The 17,717-nt window shown below is 38.7% G+C and overlaps 2 protein-coding genes across 4 annotated transcripts; both read left to right on the plus strand.

Annotated features, from left to right (window-relative positions):
* The first annotated feature begins 98 nt into the window (after positions 1 to 98).
* On the plus strand, positions 99 to 2,590 carry LOC140778795 (AT-hook motif nuclear-localized protein 17). The gene has a single exon (XM_073123663.1). It carries the CDS (start codon positions 479 to 481, stop codon positions 1,430 to 1,432), a length of 954 nt encoding a protein of 317 aa, XP_072979764.1. The 5' UTR covers positions 99 to 478; the 3' UTR covers positions 1,433 to 2,590.
* Positions 2,591 to 5,393: 2,803 nt separating this feature from the next.
* On the plus strand, positions 5,394 to 8,280 carry LOC140778285 (uncharacterized). 3 transcript variants are annotated; one of them, XR_012107168.1, is made up of 7 exons: positions 5,394 to 5,648; positions 6,527 to 6,568; positions 6,659 to 6,774; positions 7,132 to 7,237; positions 7,364 to 7,417; positions 7,523 to 7,903; positions 8,001 to 8,280. XR_012107168.1 is itself a non-coding variant. In XM_073122925.1 (6 exons), the coding sequence occupies exons 1-6, from the start codon at positions 5,415 to 5,417 to the stop codon at positions 7,679 to 7,681; spliced, it is 711 nt and encodes a 236-aa protein (XP_072979026.1). In that variant the 5' UTR covers positions 5,394 to 5,414; the 3' UTR covers positions 7,682 to 7,968. The 3 variants fall into 3 exon arrangements, 2 of the variants coding, with proteins under 2 accessions (XP_072979026.1, XP_072979027.1); XM_073122925.1 differs by lacking the exon at positions 8,001 to 8,280 and having other exon boundaries at positions 7,523 to 7,968; XM_073122926.1 differs by lacking the exon at positions 8,001 to 8,280 and having other exon boundaries at positions 6,671 to 6,774; positions 7,523 to 7,968.
* Positions 8,281 to 17,717: the final 9,437 nt, after the last annotated feature.

Below are 17,717 nucleotides of genomic sequence, written 5' to 3' on the forward strand. Positions count from 1 at the left end.
ACTCTCTCTTTCTCTCTTAATATATAGAATAAGAGTAAGATAAGCATGAGTGGAGAGAGAGAGAGAGAGAGAGAGAGAGAGAGACGCGAAAAGACAAAAGCAAAAGAAAGACAACGTCGCTTTCAATCCCCTCCCCACACTTCGGTCGGGGTAATACCGCTCTCTCTCGTCTCTTTTTCCATACGCGGTCATCAAACAAAGGCGGTGTGCGAGATTTGAAGGTTAGAAAAGTAGTACTTGTGCTACTACCAACTGCAAACTTCTCTCCTCCCTTCCTTTCATTTCCTCTTCATGATATATTCATCCATATACATATCTCTCTCCTTCCTTGCGAGATACAAAGCACCAAGTGGGACCTCCTCTCCTCCTCCTCCTCCTCCTTCCTCCTCCTTTGCTTGCTTTCCAAGTCCCCAACACTAAGCAAAAAGAGATCGAAGCGCCTAGTTATAGGACATAAAGAGCCTTCTCTTCGTATTTGATGCCGTTTACTATTTTCTCCGAGATGAAGGACAAATACGAAGAGAGGAAGGATCTCGGCCTCCTCCGCTTCAACCACCATCAGCTCCAGAAGAGAGAATGCCTCTCCGACGAGGCCGACAGCAGGAGCAGCGGAGAATCCAAGAAGCCGAAGGCGGCAGCGGACGAAGAAAAGGCCAGGGCCCGCGGGGCGGGCGTAGGCGGCGACGGTGCGAGCATTGAGGTGGTCAAGCGTCCACGGGGGCGCCCGCCGGGGTCGAAGAACAAGCCGAAGCCCCCCGTCGTGATCACGCGCGAGGCGGAGCCGTCGGGCGCGATGCGGCCCCACGTGCTCGAGATCCCCTCCGGCCACGACGTCGTCGACTGCCTATCCCGCTTCTCCCGCCGGAGGAATTTCGGGATCTGCGTCCTCGCGGGCACCGGCGCCGTCGCCAACATCACCTTACGCCAGCCTCCGTCGTCCCCCGCGGCAACAATCGGGTTCCACGGGCGGTTAGAGATCCTGTCGATCTCCGCCACCTTCCTGCCGCCGGCGATGGCAGCGCTGTCCCCGGCAACCGTGGCGGCGGGGGTGTCTATATCACTTGCCGGGCCACAGGGGCAGATCGTCGGTGGGACAGTGGCAGGTCCGCTGGTGGCAGCGGGGACGGTGGTGGTGGTGGCGGCGGCTTTCTCCAACCCAACCTTCCATCGCCTCCCTTCGGAGGATGACGTGGCGCCGGGGCAGGGCGATGACCACGACCGCGCCGACCACAGCCACGCCCACCACCACCACCACCACCATCAACAGCAACAAGTAGAACAAGACCACCAGAAGCGCCGGCACCACGCGCTACCGGCGATGCCAGGACACGTGGAACAACCTGATGATCCGTGCGCCATGTCCATCTACAGTTCCCATCTCCCATCCGAGGTCATCTGGGCCCCCACCGCCCGGCCACCGCCGCCTTACTAATTCCCCAAACTAGGTGACGTGTAAGATCTTATTCTTATTTCTCTGGTTCTTGGTTCATAGTCTTAGTTAAGATCCTTTATCAGTTAGTGTCCAAATGTTGTGGTTGGTTGCATGGGTAGATGGAATTGGAATGGAAATGGTGTTGCCGGTTATGTTTTGTTTGCTTTCTGTGGGCATTTTGGTGGACAACATGTGGAGAAGGAGGAGAGGAGAGGAAGAGGGAATGGATGGCTGGGGTTTAATGGTCAGGGGATTCATAATGGTGGGGGTGGTGGCAGAGAAGTACAGCAGAGAAGATACCCACGCGAGCTCAATCTTGCTATGTTTGCTTCCGTGGTCTCCATCTTGCCATCATCTTTGTTCATTTCGTACATGGTTTCAGATATGGATGTCTCTTTTGGCAGGAGGAGAGGAGAAAGATGCAAAAGAAGTGACTTTTGGGTTTTGAGGGGGGTTTCTCTGGTTATGGTGGTTGGTTGGGGTTTCCAACGAGGGAGGGGGCTCTTCCGCTCTTGGGCTTTTCTTTAGGTCTTACGGTGGAGGACAGAGGGGCTGGGTTCACAAAAGCAGCGTCCAGGATGGGCGGTGGATTTGATATGGAGAAGCTAGCAGCTGCTTTACTTCTTTTAGACGGGGGGAAGGAAGGTGGTACTACTTGGTTTATCTGATCTGGATCTGATCTCATCTGATCTGATCGTATCCTCACTGCTAAAAGTAAAAGCTCTGAAGTGAAATCACGTTCCCACTTTTCCTCTCTCATCTGACATCTCTCTCTCCCCCCCTCTCTCTCTCTACTCCAGGAGAGGCTGTGGATATGGTATTAATGAATGATGCGTAGCTTTGCCAGCAAGAATACGGATAACGTTACCCTGCCATCTCCATCATAACACCATTCTCACTTCTCTCTCCATCTATATTCAAATTATGCACACCTAATTGTATGGTTCTTTATACATATGTTATCTTGGGGTTATCTTTTGTGAAATACGGAGGCGCTTCCTAGTTCTTAAAAGCTAGTTTTAGTCTTAACTCTATTCTGTACATGATAATTTTATGTTACAACTTTGGCAAGGATTAATTGTCACAGCTTAATGTTAGTTCCTTTGAAGTAGCTAGATGGCCGAGGGAGACAAATACATTAATACCATATTATTCTAATTTGTTTCTTTTTCTTTAAGAACATAATATTTAGTGGGAATTAGTCATGTATGGACGTTTTTCTTTTATTTTTCGAAACATATCTCCAATTTTCTCTCCGAACTTAGTTCAAAGATCTCTCTCAATCGTAAAGCGAACTTACTGTTTGTCCTTGGAAAACTTTTTACACACCATTAGGAATCTATTTGGTAATTAATGTTAGTTTTGTCTCTATTTTTATTATTTTTTTAAAAATATATTTCTAAATTACTGCTATGAGTATAAAACGTTCTGACAAAAAACTGAACAAGTTTAAGTGGAAAATATTCATCCCAGTTACGAGTATAATTACGTTTCTACCGTGAGAAACGTAACTGGGGTCTCTAAAATATAAGTAATTTTATAATTTTAGAAATTATGAGTTAAGTTTATAAGATCTTCTGGAAGATTGCCTGAGGCTGAATAAGGTCGCTTGGGCCCTATTAGGAAGGTTAACTGGTCCTATTAAGAACATTGACTAGTAATACTTAGTTAGACGCAAGTCAAAAATTATAAAAAATGCCCTTGTCAAGAAGACAGAGAAGGACGGTGGCTGAATGGACATGCTAAGGGTGGCAAAATGTTATCCAATCTTGATAATTTTACTTTTAAAGCTGTTTAAGTTTAATTTAATCGGATCCGGATTATAAATGGGTTATTCTTTTTTTAAATCATTCAAGAACTATTTTAAATGGGTTATAAATGTAGGCTTCAAATTGTATGCATCATCAAATTACTATTTTAAATTAAATGCTGTTTAGATATGCTCTAAATTGTCGAGTTATCGAGCTGCTTTTTTGAGCCAATTACATATCAAGTTATCAAATCATTAAACAATATTCTCCACAATAATTCTTTAGGATTAAAGTCGATAACTTTTTTTTTTATATTTAATATAATTATAAAACAAGTCGTTTATTACCTCGGTCGCAACTATGCCATGATCGACATCAACAACATCACTTTGAATGTGTTTGTTTGCACCACCAACATTAATCTCACAAGTGGCGCGACACAATCTAGCCTTAGGTCGATTATAATAGGGTCAAGAAACTTCTGAGCCTTTGGATCTTGGCTCCCTCTCCTTTTCAGTTAATTTATCCCTAATTACAGATGGCCATGTAAGAAGGATTCTCAGCTTCCAATGGCTTGCTCGTAGGCTCTTATTACCTGACAGGTTGGAGCCTTAAGATGAATGGAGCCAACCCTTGTCTTGAGCTTCCTCGTTGCCCTCTCTCCCTCGTCGAAAGAAGAAAAATACAACTTTTATCTTTGCCTTCGCCATCCTATGTCGTTGGTAAGATTAACTCTAACTAGATTTGTTATTCAATCTAATTTGGACCACATTTGGATAAATAATTTTTATCTAACTAGGATACGAATTTAGATATAAATAAGATTTTTTATATAAAAAAAATCTAGAAACAAATTCAAATATGGGTAGTTTTTTTTCAACTATACATTTCGCATATGGATATCGAATATCTATTTATCCACATATTTCTTAAATAATTCATAATTTATAATTTATTTATTTAGATAATAAATATTAATATTATTACTGATAATAAGTGTTATATTATTTATAGACATCACTTCTCCCAAGGATCTGAAAATGGCAAGCAAGAGATTCTACAATCAAGGGCTCAATGGGTTCTACAAGGTGTATACGGGAGTCCTCCCATACTCAAAGACGGAGATCGCCGTCCCAAGAATTCCAGGGCTAGTGCTGCCGACGAGGATAATGTTTATTTTATTTTTTTAATTTATTATTTCTAGATGATTAAGAAATATGACAAAAGGAGACTTTCATTCTACTAATGCCCAAATAGAGATCTGGACGAGAAGCCAAGCCGCCGAATCAATCCAAATCATTTGAGCTATGTATGGACGGCTTACGAAGAAATTGACATATTAAGAATCTAATCAGCATTACTGCATATGGCAACTGACGTGGGTTGCAGTGGGAGCGGATTTGTCCATTTTTCTTTTTTTTCTTTTTGGTTCTGAGAAAAAAGATATAGTTGGTTCAAGTGCGTTCACACTGGGCTATGATTAGTTTAGTTCTTTCCCGTGAACCTTATTCCACATTTCCACTCATGACGACAAAGTAATACAGTACTAATTCTCCCCCTTAATCGTGACTTGTGTGACTTTGTGAGTGAGACTTCTCGTCAACTTTAGAAGCAACCAACTCTTTTCTCGACATGTTTTGACAAATTCCATGCTAAAAAGAAAGTATAATTCGATGTGATTTGACTCGTGTGAGGCAGTAACGTTTAACTTTGACGTCACCGTGGGATTCAAATTCACCACTAATGGCACCTTTGAGTGTATCTGTATCATGTTTTTTTTTTTTTAATTCTGTAAGGGTCCAAAGTAAGAGTTGGTAATTACAGGATGCGAAAAGGAAATAGTACCTGACAGCATTAACATCCAATTAGCCAATAAGATTGTGCTCAAACAGTTGAGAATGATGTTGTAGGACAGATTCTAAGTTTAAACTCCACCTCTCTGATGAAAAGAAAGAATATTAACATCTAAGTAAAAATGTAGATCATTTCTACGTTCTATAGTTTGAGCACTATCCTAATTCCTAAGTTCGAATCCCATTGGTTTGAACTTAGATTATGTTGAAGTAAGTAAATGGGGTGCAAATTCCTGTAACGCTAAACAGATCAGCCGGTATCTCAGACGGGCTCCGAGAAGTCCAAAACCGGACCCGTATCTGAAGGAAGAAGGCCCAGCTTGGCCCGTAAACTATCTATCCTATGCACTAGTTTCGTTCAGCTTGAGTCCAACTCGGATGGGGGTGAGAATACCGTCGCACCTCCGTTCCCCTGCGCTTCTGCTATCGTCCTCGCGAGCGGAGTGGGGGGTGACCGTGCGCTCGATGTCGTCGTCCTCGCAGCCGTCGCCTTTGGCGTACACGACGCTCAGGGAGCGGGCGAGGTGCGAGCGCGAGACAAAGAAGAGCAAATTTATCGCCATCGCCGCCCCCGTCTCCGACGAGCGATCTGCCCACTCCTTCCTTGCCGAGGTTTTCTTGAATCCTCCTCTCCTTCCATTTCTTTATTTTTTCCCTCCATTAAATCTAATTTGCCCGTCGATCTGGTTAGAGTTGGGTTTTCGTTCGATTTGGTCAAGCTTATTTGGTGAAATTCGTCGGAACGTTTATTAGAATAAAGTTGTCGAGTTGTCTTATATCAGTTTTGGCAAGCATAACTAAATTCCGCACAATTACTTTGCTTTTTAGTAAGAGTTTTTGGTAATGAATGGTAGGCTATTGTGCAACGAGGGCTCCTAAACCGTATAAAGATATCTCCTCCTCTTTTTTCTTTTCTTTTTCTCTCAAAAAAATGTAGCTATTGAACATACCTTGTGATCCATGGCTGTAACTCTATCTTCTATGATAGTGGTGATTAGATGGTATCGGGGCTCAAGAATTCTTTATTGTTGGATGCTTGATATGAATAAGTGAGTGTATAATATGATACTAAAGTGGCACAATGGACACCTCTAGAAATCACAGTTCATTATCCACCATTGAAGGTATAGGTCATAGAAAGTACCGCGGCAGTTCATACCTCTAAACCAGCCATTGTCTACATCCTGTGGTTGAATTATAGAAGTATGTATAGTTAAGCATGATTTTTTAACACAAATTGGCCTTGGTAACATAATAAATTTCACTTAGCTAGTCCAATCAAAGTAAACTTTTGTGCTTGTTTAAGAAAACTTCTTTGAATAAGAACATTTGAGAGGGATTAACTGAACATATTGGCATGATATTGTTAATTTGATGCTCTAATTGTCGAAGGTACATCTTATGCATATATTTCTCTTTGAACTTTCACATATACCAATGAGGAATTATTGTAATTATTCAGTGGATCTGTTTTGTTTGATTTAAATCAGGTCAGGGATCCCCGTGCCACTCATAACTGCTGGGCTTACAAGGTGATAGCCTACTTTCTCTGGGTGCCCACCAAATTTATTTGCCTTGCCAATTTCTTGTGATCCTTTTGACTTGTATACTTATATCTATAGCTTGGAGAACAGTTCCGATCCAATGATGATGGTGAACCCTCAGGTACAGCTGGAAAGCCTATATATTCTGCCATTGTTTCCTCTGGAGTTGATATGGTGATGGTTGTTGTGATCAGGTTTGTTTTCTCTTTATTATTTTCTTAAAATCCAGAAGATCAGTATCTGTCTCTCTGTTAATTTCAATATGTTCAACTTGATCCAGTGATTGGAAGTCCTTGACAGAAGAGGTATTATACCTAGATTTGCTTTACTAATAAACAAGATGAAGATGAGTTACTTATTAAATCTGGATATCATTTAGTTGGAAATGTAAGAATATGTACGTGTTATTTCGAAGTAATTTGACTTGACCTGCTTATTGTCTCTCTTGCAAGAGATCTGAAACTCTATGCAGCCTCTGTGCTTGTCATCCTCTCTTATGTAGTCATGGCATTATTTTTTTGAAATGATCTCCTCTGACAAAATAAATATAGATATTTTGGAGGTATAAAACTGGGAACTGGTGGACTGGTCAGGGCTTATGGTGGAGTTGCTCTAGAATGCCTGAAAGGTGCTTCTACTTGTCTTGTGAAACCCAAGGTACTGGTCTAGAAACTTAAATCTCCATTTTCTTTCTTATCTTTGGACATGATATATGAATGGGGATTAATTAGTTGGAGTACCATGTATTTAATATGATTGTTTGGTCATTTATCATCATGTCAGGCTCCTATAGGTATGGAAGTGCCATTTGATTTACTGGGAACAGTGTATCACCAGGTGCTGATTCAATTGTTTAAAATTTGTATTGTGCATATCAAATATTACTTTGATATATGCGCAAACTACACTCTATTAACCTTGCTATTATTCTTTCTCTACCAGCTACAATTTTTTCAAGTGGAGGACATTAAGCAGGACTACGATACCGGCAAAGATGGTATTACTATGGTAACCTTCAGAGTGGAATATGACAAGATTGAGAGCTTGGAGAATGCAATTAACTCAACTTGCAGCCGTAAAATAGAGTTCTATAAACATTAACAAAAATTATGGGAACAGCATTTTGAGTTCGTTGATCAAAAGGGTTTCTAATGAAGCTCGAAGGAGGGCTTCTAATGAAGCTCGAAGGATGACTCATTATGAAATGATGGTTTATCTATTCACCGGAAAGCAGGTTTTTAATTAAAGATTATGTTCAGAAAAAATGTATATGCACAATATTTTGGGGCCTAGAGAAGTGGTTTTATGTTTCAAATGCTACATGTAAGTTGGTATTGTACATGAAAGCATTAATGAATCTACTTAGTTTTGAGTTATATTTTCAGATACTTGTACTAATCTGATATCCTGGTTGTTTCAGACATATAAAGATAAGGCATTAAGGCTTCATACCCATTGCTATGGTGCTCAGACATTGTTATGAAGAGTACGCGGGAATAATTTCCTAACTCAAAACTCATTCACTATTTTTTTTTTCTTTTGAGGTTTAAGAAACTCCAGACATGATCCAGTGTTCACTACTCTGTTAATCTAGCTTTTTCTCTTGTTAACCTTTTTTGCACTATTCGCTGGCGGTAAAAGTTTTACTTGTATTGATTCGGATAACAATGTGTTGATTAACTGTAGTAGGACATTGTCTTCAGAACGTCAATTTAATATATACTTGACAGGCAGCTCCGTTTCTTTGTTTTGAGCATCTACTCTAGCAACATGCCAATTTAATAGTTAAAAAAAACATGCCAATTTAATTACATTGTTAGGTGAAAATTTGTGTATGATCCGATCCGTCTTAGAAAATTTAAGCAATAACGCATGGAGTTGAATTTTTATGACATTACGAATCAATGCAAGTGCTACCCAAAACATTATCTTTTATTGGTTCCCGCATCAAGAGAAATGCTAACATTATGAAGAGAAGTAGCACGAAAAGAGAGAAAAAGAGGACACCACACCAGCACTTTAGCAGTAGCCAAAAGTCAATCTTATTCAATTGTACTGTAAAACACTGCAAACAAGCAGGTGCATCGACAAACTCATGCACGTATAAATCATCACACATGTACTAGCACAAACATATGACATACTAAGCATGGCAACAAAGATGAAAACCACTCTCTAAACCAATATAACAGTATCGCAATAACCAGGTAGAAAAGTAGTCGCTCCCAGTTCAAGGGCTAGTTGTTGCAGGAGGTGGGGATAAGAAAGGAATAGGAGGCATCTGGAACCCAGGCACTGATGGAATTGTCGTCGGAATAGAAGGCATGGGAGGCAAACTCTTAGGAATGGATGGAATAGTGGGCAGAGATGGCATTGGAGGCAATGTCGTCGGTACCGTCGGGATAACCGGCACGGTGGTCGGCATAGTCGGCATTGGTGGCAGAGTTGGCTTTGGAAGTGTAGGCATGGATGGCATCGGAGGCATTTCGGTCATTGGAATTGTTGGTATTGAAGGCAAAGTTGGTGCAGCCTCAGGCGTTGGAGTGTCTAAAAGGCGGCGAGCCGCAAGGCTTTCGTCGACGGTCGCCAAGGCCACAAGCAAAGCCAGGAGGTAGCACTTAGCATGAGAAGCCATAGATGGAGGAGAGCTTGCTTAGATAATACTAGGAACAAACACTTTGGACTTTGGAGGACTATGCTTACTGGTTGTAAACTTTGTGATGAGAAAAAATAGAGAGCACCTGGGGCCTATTTATAGCTAGAGATCCTAAGAAGATCTGATGGAATAACCTCTTAGTTGTTGATCTGAGGGTAAGAGCAGCTTAATGGTTGTTCACCTTCCCATCCTTTTAAATTTAATTGAAGTCACTTAGGACTTTAGTTTTTCTTCTGGTAGATTGCAATCGGTATATCAGTGTTGACCGATTACAAATTACGTGGGCCTTCGTTTGGTAATGTGATGGAAGGTCTTTGATTTATAAATTATCGTACGTCTAAATTTCGGAGTTAATTTGCTGCGTGTCACCATTATTAAACTTAACTCCACGTGGAAAAAGAGAGCTCTTATTTGGTCTTCATCAACGTTATGGTTTTAGTCATTGGATTCGATATGATGCTAACTTGTGTCAATGCATCTTTCAATAGAATTGGAACAAGGTCCCCTGTCTCTCTAGCACGGTTGTTTCCAATCTTTATTGCATTATTATGGTAAATCCGGTATTAGACTAAAATAGGCTTTCTTAGTTATGGGAGTGAATTATCCCTCCAAACTTAAATACGACCCAAAAGAAAAAAACCTAAATTGCTTGATGTCTGACCTTGAAGCTAACAATACTAACAAGATCAGCAATTTATTTTAAACTAAATCTGAATAGAAGAATGTTTTATATCAAGACTTAGATATATATAAAACTTATATCTAAGTGCTGAAAAGATCAATATTTGTTATCCCAAATCTTATGTTACTTTAAATTGTAGTATGAATACTAACAAAATTATTAGTATTTTTCAGTTGGGCCCATGAGGTGGCTTATGTGTCCAAAAGATGCCCATTTAACCATCATATGCTTCAGGATTATAGACTAGGTAATACTATTTTAGATTAGAAAAAAAAAACATCAAATTATCTCTATTATAAATTAAAAAAGATTATTTAAATTATTACACACATAAATTCACTTAAAATTTTATGCTTGATTTGAAAATTCTCTCTCTTTTCTCTTATCACCTACCTATCTATTTCACAAATAAATAAAAATATTCTTTAATTTTTTCACATATTTTCTCTCTCCTAACACTCACCTAACTTATTATATACTTACAAATATTGAATGTATACCTATAAATATAATCCTTGAAGGCAATCATACAGAAGCTTAAAAAGAAGTGCAATTTAGGCCGTAAAATCTGCACTTTCCTATTGTATAGCTCATTAAAGAATTTAATTGGAAGCACAATAAAAGCCTATTCTGTAAGCTTATTATAGGTCTATTCTGCAAGCTCAATGAAGGTTACGTCAGAAGGGTTAGGTTTACATACCTATAATAAATGAGGCATATTAGTTTAAATTTATATGTCAAATAAAAAATGTTTCAATAAATTTTACTTCTTAATTGTACTTTAGTTTAAATTTATATCATATCAAAAATAATTATTATATTACTGTTCTATATTATAAGTAAATATTAAAATACCTTATTTTATATTAGAAGTACAATTTGAGGAATAAGAATCTAGAATAGATATTTTATATTTTCTCTTAATCTCAAAGCAAATGAGGTATTAGGTAATTAGAGGCGAACCATTTTAGTAAATAAATTAATGAGGATATTTTGATGAAAAATTCTCAAGTAATGCTATGCTTACGAATAAAGATGAGCATTTATTAATAGCATTACTGTTTGTCTAACAACTTGCATAATCTAGTTGTATGCATAGCAACTGATATTGCTAAAGTCTTCTTGTTTATGTTGAGAATTACATTAACTTAGATTAGGATTAGTTTCGTGAGCTAAATGCTTCTGAACCTTAATCTTGACGCATACCTCAAATCCATCTCGTGACCTTCTCTTTTCGTAATTTAATTAAAGACGTAATGGTAACAATTAAAAATGCCATAAGAAATACAAATGATATAGTTTATATCATCGTCTTTGTTTATTGTGTCAGGTAGCATAGTTGTTTAATAACTACCCACTAAATTGCTAGCCAACCACTGTCTTTCCACCAAAACAAGTACATCTAATCGAGGAATTCCATATACATGCACGTACCTATGCACGATGCCGTACAGAAGCAGAATTGACAACTTGTGAATTCTTCTTGTATACATTTTGGAAACAAAGAAAGGTTTGCTTGCATGATTATAAGACAAGCCTTTCAAATTTGCAAGAACAGCTCAGATACGATAGACATCACTCAAGTCAAAATCATAATACTATTGATTTTTTTTTTTTCTGAGTATTACAAGCAAGCAAGCAGGTGTATAACGTAACATAATTAACCCTTCACATCAGCAACCATACGTAACAAATTAAACACACACTAACACGACGAAGACAAAGGAAGCAATCCACTCTCTTACTTCTAATATAAATGGTATGATCACAACGACCAGATAGGGAGGTAGTACTCTCTCCCAGTTCATGGGCTAGTTGTCGCAGGAGGTGGGGATAAGAAAGGGATGGGAGGCATCTGGAACCCAGGCACTGATGGAATTGTCGTCGGAATGGAAGGCATTGGAGGCAAACTCTTGGGAATGGATGGAATAGTGGGCAAAGAGGGCATGGGAGGCAGCGTCATCGGTACCGTCGGGATAACCGGCACGGTGGTCGGGATAGATGGCATTGGTGGCATTGTCTTTGGAAGTGTAGGCAAGGACGGCATTGGAGGGATTTGGGTCATTGGAAGTGTTGGTATTGAAGGCAAAGTTGGTATAGTTGGTGCAGCCTCAGGTGTAGGAGTGTCTAAAAGGCGGCGAGACGCGAGGCTTTCATCGACGGTCGCCAAGGCTACAAGCAAAGCCAGGAGGCACCACTTAGCATGAAAAGCCATAGGTGAACGAGAGCTCAAGTAATACTAGGAACAAACACTTTGGAGGACTACTTTGCTTGGAGTGAACTTTGTGATGAGAGCTAATAGAAAGCACCTGGGGCCATTTTATAGCTAGAGATAGTTATATGGGATCTGATAGAATAACCCCTTAGTTGTTGATCTGTGGATAAGAGCAGCTTAATGGTTGTTCACCTTCCCATCCTCTTAAATTGGATTGAAGGTACTTAGGACTTTTCTTCTGGTAGATTGCAATCGGTTTATCTGTGTTGGCCGATTACAAACTACGTGGGCCTTCGTTTGGTAATGTGATGGAAGGTCTTTGATTTAGTTGGATTAGATTGAGCTTTGTTATATAAAATCATCTTACGCCTAAATTTCTGAGTTTGTTGATGTCAAAAGAGAGCTATTCTTTGGTCTTTCAACGTTATGACGTACTGGATTTGATATGTTTATGACTTATCTTAATGCATCTTTCAATAGAACTGGAATCGGACCCCTCTCTCTAGCATAGTTATTTCCGATCTTTATTCTATTATACTGGGAAATCTGGTAAATTTCAAAGAAATTTATCAAAAACTGATCGTTTGATTAAAATATGCTTGCAAAGAGATTTATTTGCCGGGATTAATACCTAGCTAAATGAATCAATTCTGGATATGTAAATTGTCATTTCATAGGCTCGACAGAATATGTTACTGCTTAGCATCTTATCTCTATATCAAGGCTTGATGCATTTTCTATTGCAGTTACTATGAACTTGAATTGAGGCATTTAACTTAATAGTGTCAACAGTATAGATTAAATGCTGAAATGATCAGCATTTTGTATGCAAATAAAATACTGAACTTATCATTATTTTATTATAATATAAAATGGTAGCCATGAGATGATAGTTAAGGTGTCTAAAAGAGAGGCCCATTTGAATATTAAATTTGGAGACCGATCGTTAATTTGGATAAACTTATAAGGACCCATATTTTGGTAAAAAAAACAGTAAAAGATTAAAAAAACGCAGGCGTTACTAATGAGCAGGGGTTTAACTTTACATGGAGGGAATTGTCTTAACAACTTCCATAATCTAGTTTTTAGCCCCCAGGGTACACCGCAGTCCTTGCATTAATTAATATTGCTAAATTCCTGTAACCTTGCTGTTTATTATGGCAATTACACTAACTTACATCAGGATTAGTTTTGTGAGTTAAATGCGTCTAAACTTAATCTTGACGCATATTTCAAATCTGTCTACGTGTCCTTCGCTGTTTCATAAGTTAATTAAAATCGTAATCGTACCAATTAAAAATGTCGTAAGAAATCCAAATGATATAGTTTATATCGTCGTCTGTGTTTTTCTGCCACGTAGCATAGTTGTTCATTATCCGTTAAATTGCTATCCGAAAATTGTCTATGGGTTACGCACCAAAACAAGTATACATATGTATATGATTTTTTTTTTTCATCTTAGTCTCTCCTCCTCTGAAAAGTTGGTATGACAGCATAATAGTTAAGTGTCCCATTTTTGAATTAAAAATGCAGAAGGCCTCTAAGCACGAACAGTTCATTGAAGACAAAGCCGTAATATTATTGATTCTTTTCTAAGTATTACAAGCAAGCAAGCAGGTTTACCAACAGACTCGGGCACATAATATAACTAACCCAGCTTCACATCCGCAACCATACGTTTCACAATACACACAGACACGACGAAAAACGAAGCAATACACTCTCCTACTAGTAACATAAATGTCTGATCACGACAACCAGATAATAGTACTTTCTACCAGTTCATGGGCTAGTTGTTGCAGGCGGTGGGGATAAGAAAGGAATAGGTGGCATCTGGAACCCAGGGACTGATGGAATCGTCGTCGGAATGGAAGGCATTGGAGGCAAACTCGTAGGAATGGATGGAATAGTGGGCAAAGAGGGCATCGGAGGCAACGTCGTCGGTACCGTCGGGATTACCGGCACGGTGGTCGGAATAGTTGGCATTGGTGGCAAAGATGGCTTTGGAAGTGTAGGCATTGATGGCATCGGAGGCAGAGTTGGTGTAACCACAGGTGTAGGAGTGTCTAAAAGGCGGCGAGCCGCGAGGGTTTCGTCGACGGCCGCCAAGGCTACAAGGAAAGCCAGGAGGCACCACTTAGCATGAGAAGCCATAGGTGCTTTGCTAGGATCAAACACTTTGGAGGAGTACTTTGCTTGTCGTAAACTTTGTGATGAGAGGTAATTAACAGAGAGCGCATGGGACCATTTTATAGCTATGAGATCCAGAGGGATCTGATGGAATAACCCCCTTAGTTGTTGAGCCGTGGATAAGAGCAGTTTAGTGGTTGTTCACCGTTCCATCCTTTTGGATTGAATTGAAATTGAAGGTACTTAATTAGGACTTTTCTTCTGGTAGATTGCAATTGGTTTATCTGTGTTGACCGATGACAATTTACGTGGGCCGGCCTTCGTTTGATAATGTGATGAAAGGTCTTTGATTTAGTTGGATTTGATTGAGCTCTGTTAAATAAATTATCATACGTCTATATTTCTTAGTTTGTTTGTTGAGTGTCGATCACCGTATGTAAATTAAACCCACGTTATAAAGACAGTTGTCATCCATCCTTCAACGTTTTGACTCTTATACTATCTATGCGAGCATCACTGCCTTTGCACGTGTTTTGTTTTGTTTTGTTTTGTTTTGTTTCAAATCATTTAAGAGTCTGAATAATAGATGCCTCGCGGAGAATAGAATTCACATTATATAAGAGATATTTAAGTCTCACTAAACATTAGCTAATATATTCAATTATTTAATATAAATTTTAAATTGTGTGTGATGTAGAATTATTATTTCGAACTAAACGTCATCGAGACGTTATTTTAAGCCGTCACACATTTGAAATACTACTCCAAACTACTGTATTACCGGGCCATCAAACAAACTGATCAAACTATTATCTTACTAAGCATCCATTAACAATATACACGTGTCCTTTCCAGTTCTCAAAGTTAATAAAACTTGCCACATCGACCATCTTTCAATATGATGCTAACTTAGTGCCAATGCCCCTCTCTCTCTCTCTCTAAGTGTTTGTAGACTTTTAATATTTACTTTGAGTCCTTGATACAATCCAAATATGTCAGCGAATCAATCCAAACCATAATCCTACAAACATTAGAGGCTAGAATGTGTAACACTCAACTCTAAACACGTGCACGGCACGAGCCCACACGGCACGTGCGTAGCACCTGACCATTTGGTTAGATACTGACAATCAAATAAACCTGTAGTAACATCATACTTTTATCCACAACATCTAAACTAAGAATAACTCAAGTTTAACTGTAAACAGCATACAAATAACCCTACATGGGTCCTACAAAGACCACAACATATCATTAAGAGCTTTTCACAACTACATATACACAACGGTAGTATATACATAATTATACAAGTATAATGTCACCTGCTAAAATATAAGACAAAGATACAGATACACTTTGGAGGATGTCCACTAGTACATCAGATAAGATAACTCATCTAGCAGAAAACACTAACCACACTCTACTCCTCACTCACCGGCTAGACCTCTAAGGGAATATCATATTCCTCTCGTTCACTTGGGTTTTTGGAAATGAGAAAACAAGAGAGTCATGAGCAAAAGGCTCAATGAATAAATCTTACCCCGAATCAGTGATGCCAAACAGAGAGTAAATCATGTACTAGATAATATGAATCAGAAAGTAGCATGATGCCATATATGAGGATGTATATATGTATCCTCAACGACTTATATATGAATGAAATCAATTCTCATGAATGACCATATTATATCCTCAACCGAAATTATATAACATGATGAAATTATCATATAACATCACCGAATATAACACCATATCATGTATAACAATTATGATCCAATGATACTAGTCATATCAATGATGATGCATGATGCATACCAACCACTAGATAATCGTATATATCAGAAGCAGATATAATCCACATATCTCTCACTATCATAATCATCCATCTCAACTCTAAATATCATCCACTATGTTGGACTACGGTACTCGGCCCCAAACTCGATACACATCATGTCATAAGCTCAGAGCATACCCTGTCATACGCTAAGAGTATCTCTGGAGATAAATCATATCCTGTCATACGCTAAGGGTATCTCTGTAGATAAATCATACCCTACCATACGCTAAGGGTATATCAATGATAGTTGTACCCTGTCATACGCTAAGTGTACAACTATCTGTCATCACTATGCTCTGCCATACGCTAAGAGTATGTCCAGTACCAGTCCGGACCAAATACCGTTCTAGCTATCACGTCACATCACATACACAACTATTGTTATGATTTTTTATACATGATAGATCATATGAATATATCCAGTACTATAACAAATCATGCAACTAAGGAATTTAGGTGGTGAAGAAGCCAAGAGAAAAATGATATAATGTCGACTCCAACCATGTATTTAACACATGCATACTTCTGCTAGTCTATCACATGCATACTTATAATATAGATCATCCCAACAAAAAACCATAACAGTATAATCTTCTCCAATCATCTCTATATATCACCAATGTACTCATATTTCATATCAGCCTAATCAAATGCATGATAAAATATGCTTGACTGAAATCATCTCTATATAAAGTCATATAGTCATGCTGGAGGTCAAAACATGTATGTGCATAATATATAATATAACCTAATTTGAGAAAGGGATCTAGGGGATAAGACTACTCACTCCACTGCAAATACCAAACCACCACTCATTCACGCTGCTACGATAATGATCACGCCTCGATAGCTAAGTCCACGGGATCTTAAATAGGGGGGTCGGGATCTGAAATTATTTATAACAAATATGTCAGTCTTTCTATTAATTAAAATTAACCCGACAAAAGGATAGTTTCTTGTTGTAATTATGTACTCTTCATTTCTATATTTCTTTTTGTATATTATTTAGTAGTGTATTTAAAATATATTTTATCTGTCTATTATTCTCTTTGATAATTAAGAAAATAAGAATTAAGTTACTGCAATTAATTACGTAAGAATATACGTACATAACCCTAATAATTATTATTACCTACTTAGGATTAAAATAGTAATTTAAATTGTAGGTATTTTGCTAAACATGCTATAATTAAAACTATATACTAACTATGATATAATTATATTTAATTTGTATAACCTAAATACATTAAATTAACTAAGCTAAACTAATTGTGCATATATATATATATATAATTATATATAGTGCTGGGCTCAGCCCAGTACATGCACAGCAAGGCGCTGGGCCGAGCCCAGCGCTTGGCGCTGCAAGGGTGCAGTCAGAGGAGAGAAGGGAAGAAGGAGGAGGAGAGGGAGAAGAAAGAGAAGAAGAAGAAGAAAGAAGAAAGAAGAAAGAAGAAAGAAGAAAGAAAAAGGAAGAAAGAAGAAAGAAGAAGATGGTTGGGACATGGGGGAGGGGTGCGGCCGCTGGTGGCCACTCAGCGGTCGGCCTCTCGCCGACGGCTCAATCCTCCGGCGGTCCCGAGAGGAAGCCGACAAAGAGAGAAAGAGAGATAGAGA

This window comes from Typha angustifolia, chromosome 15 (assembly GCF_048772165.1).
Source record: "Typha angustifolia cultivar Huaian chromosome 15, ASM4877216v1, whole genome shotgun sequence".
NCBI classification, from domain to species: Eukaryota; Viridiplantae; Streptophyta; class Magnoliopsida; order Poales; family Typhaceae; genus Typha; species Typha angustifolia.

What these genes read in the sequence shown, in the direction of transcription:
- LOC140778795 (XM_073123663.1), top strand. Translation starts at nt 479, where the DNA reads ATGCCGTTTACTATTTTCTCCGAGATGAAGGACAAATACGAAGAGAGG.
- LOC140778285 (XM_073122925.1), top strand. Translation starts at nt 5,415, where the DNA reads ATGGGGGTGAGAATACCGTCGCACCTCCGTTCCCCTGCGCTTCTGCTA. An exon ending in ATAACTGCTGGGCTTACAAG is followed by an intron (nt 6,569 to 6,658) that starts GTGATAGCCTAC and finishes TTATATCTATAG; the next exon opens with CTTGGAGAACAGTTCCGATC. An exon ending in CTTGTCTTGTGAAACCCAAG is followed by an intron (nt 7,238 to 7,363) that starts GTACTGGTCTAG and finishes TCATCATGTCAG; the next exon opens with GCTCCTATAGGTATGGAAGT.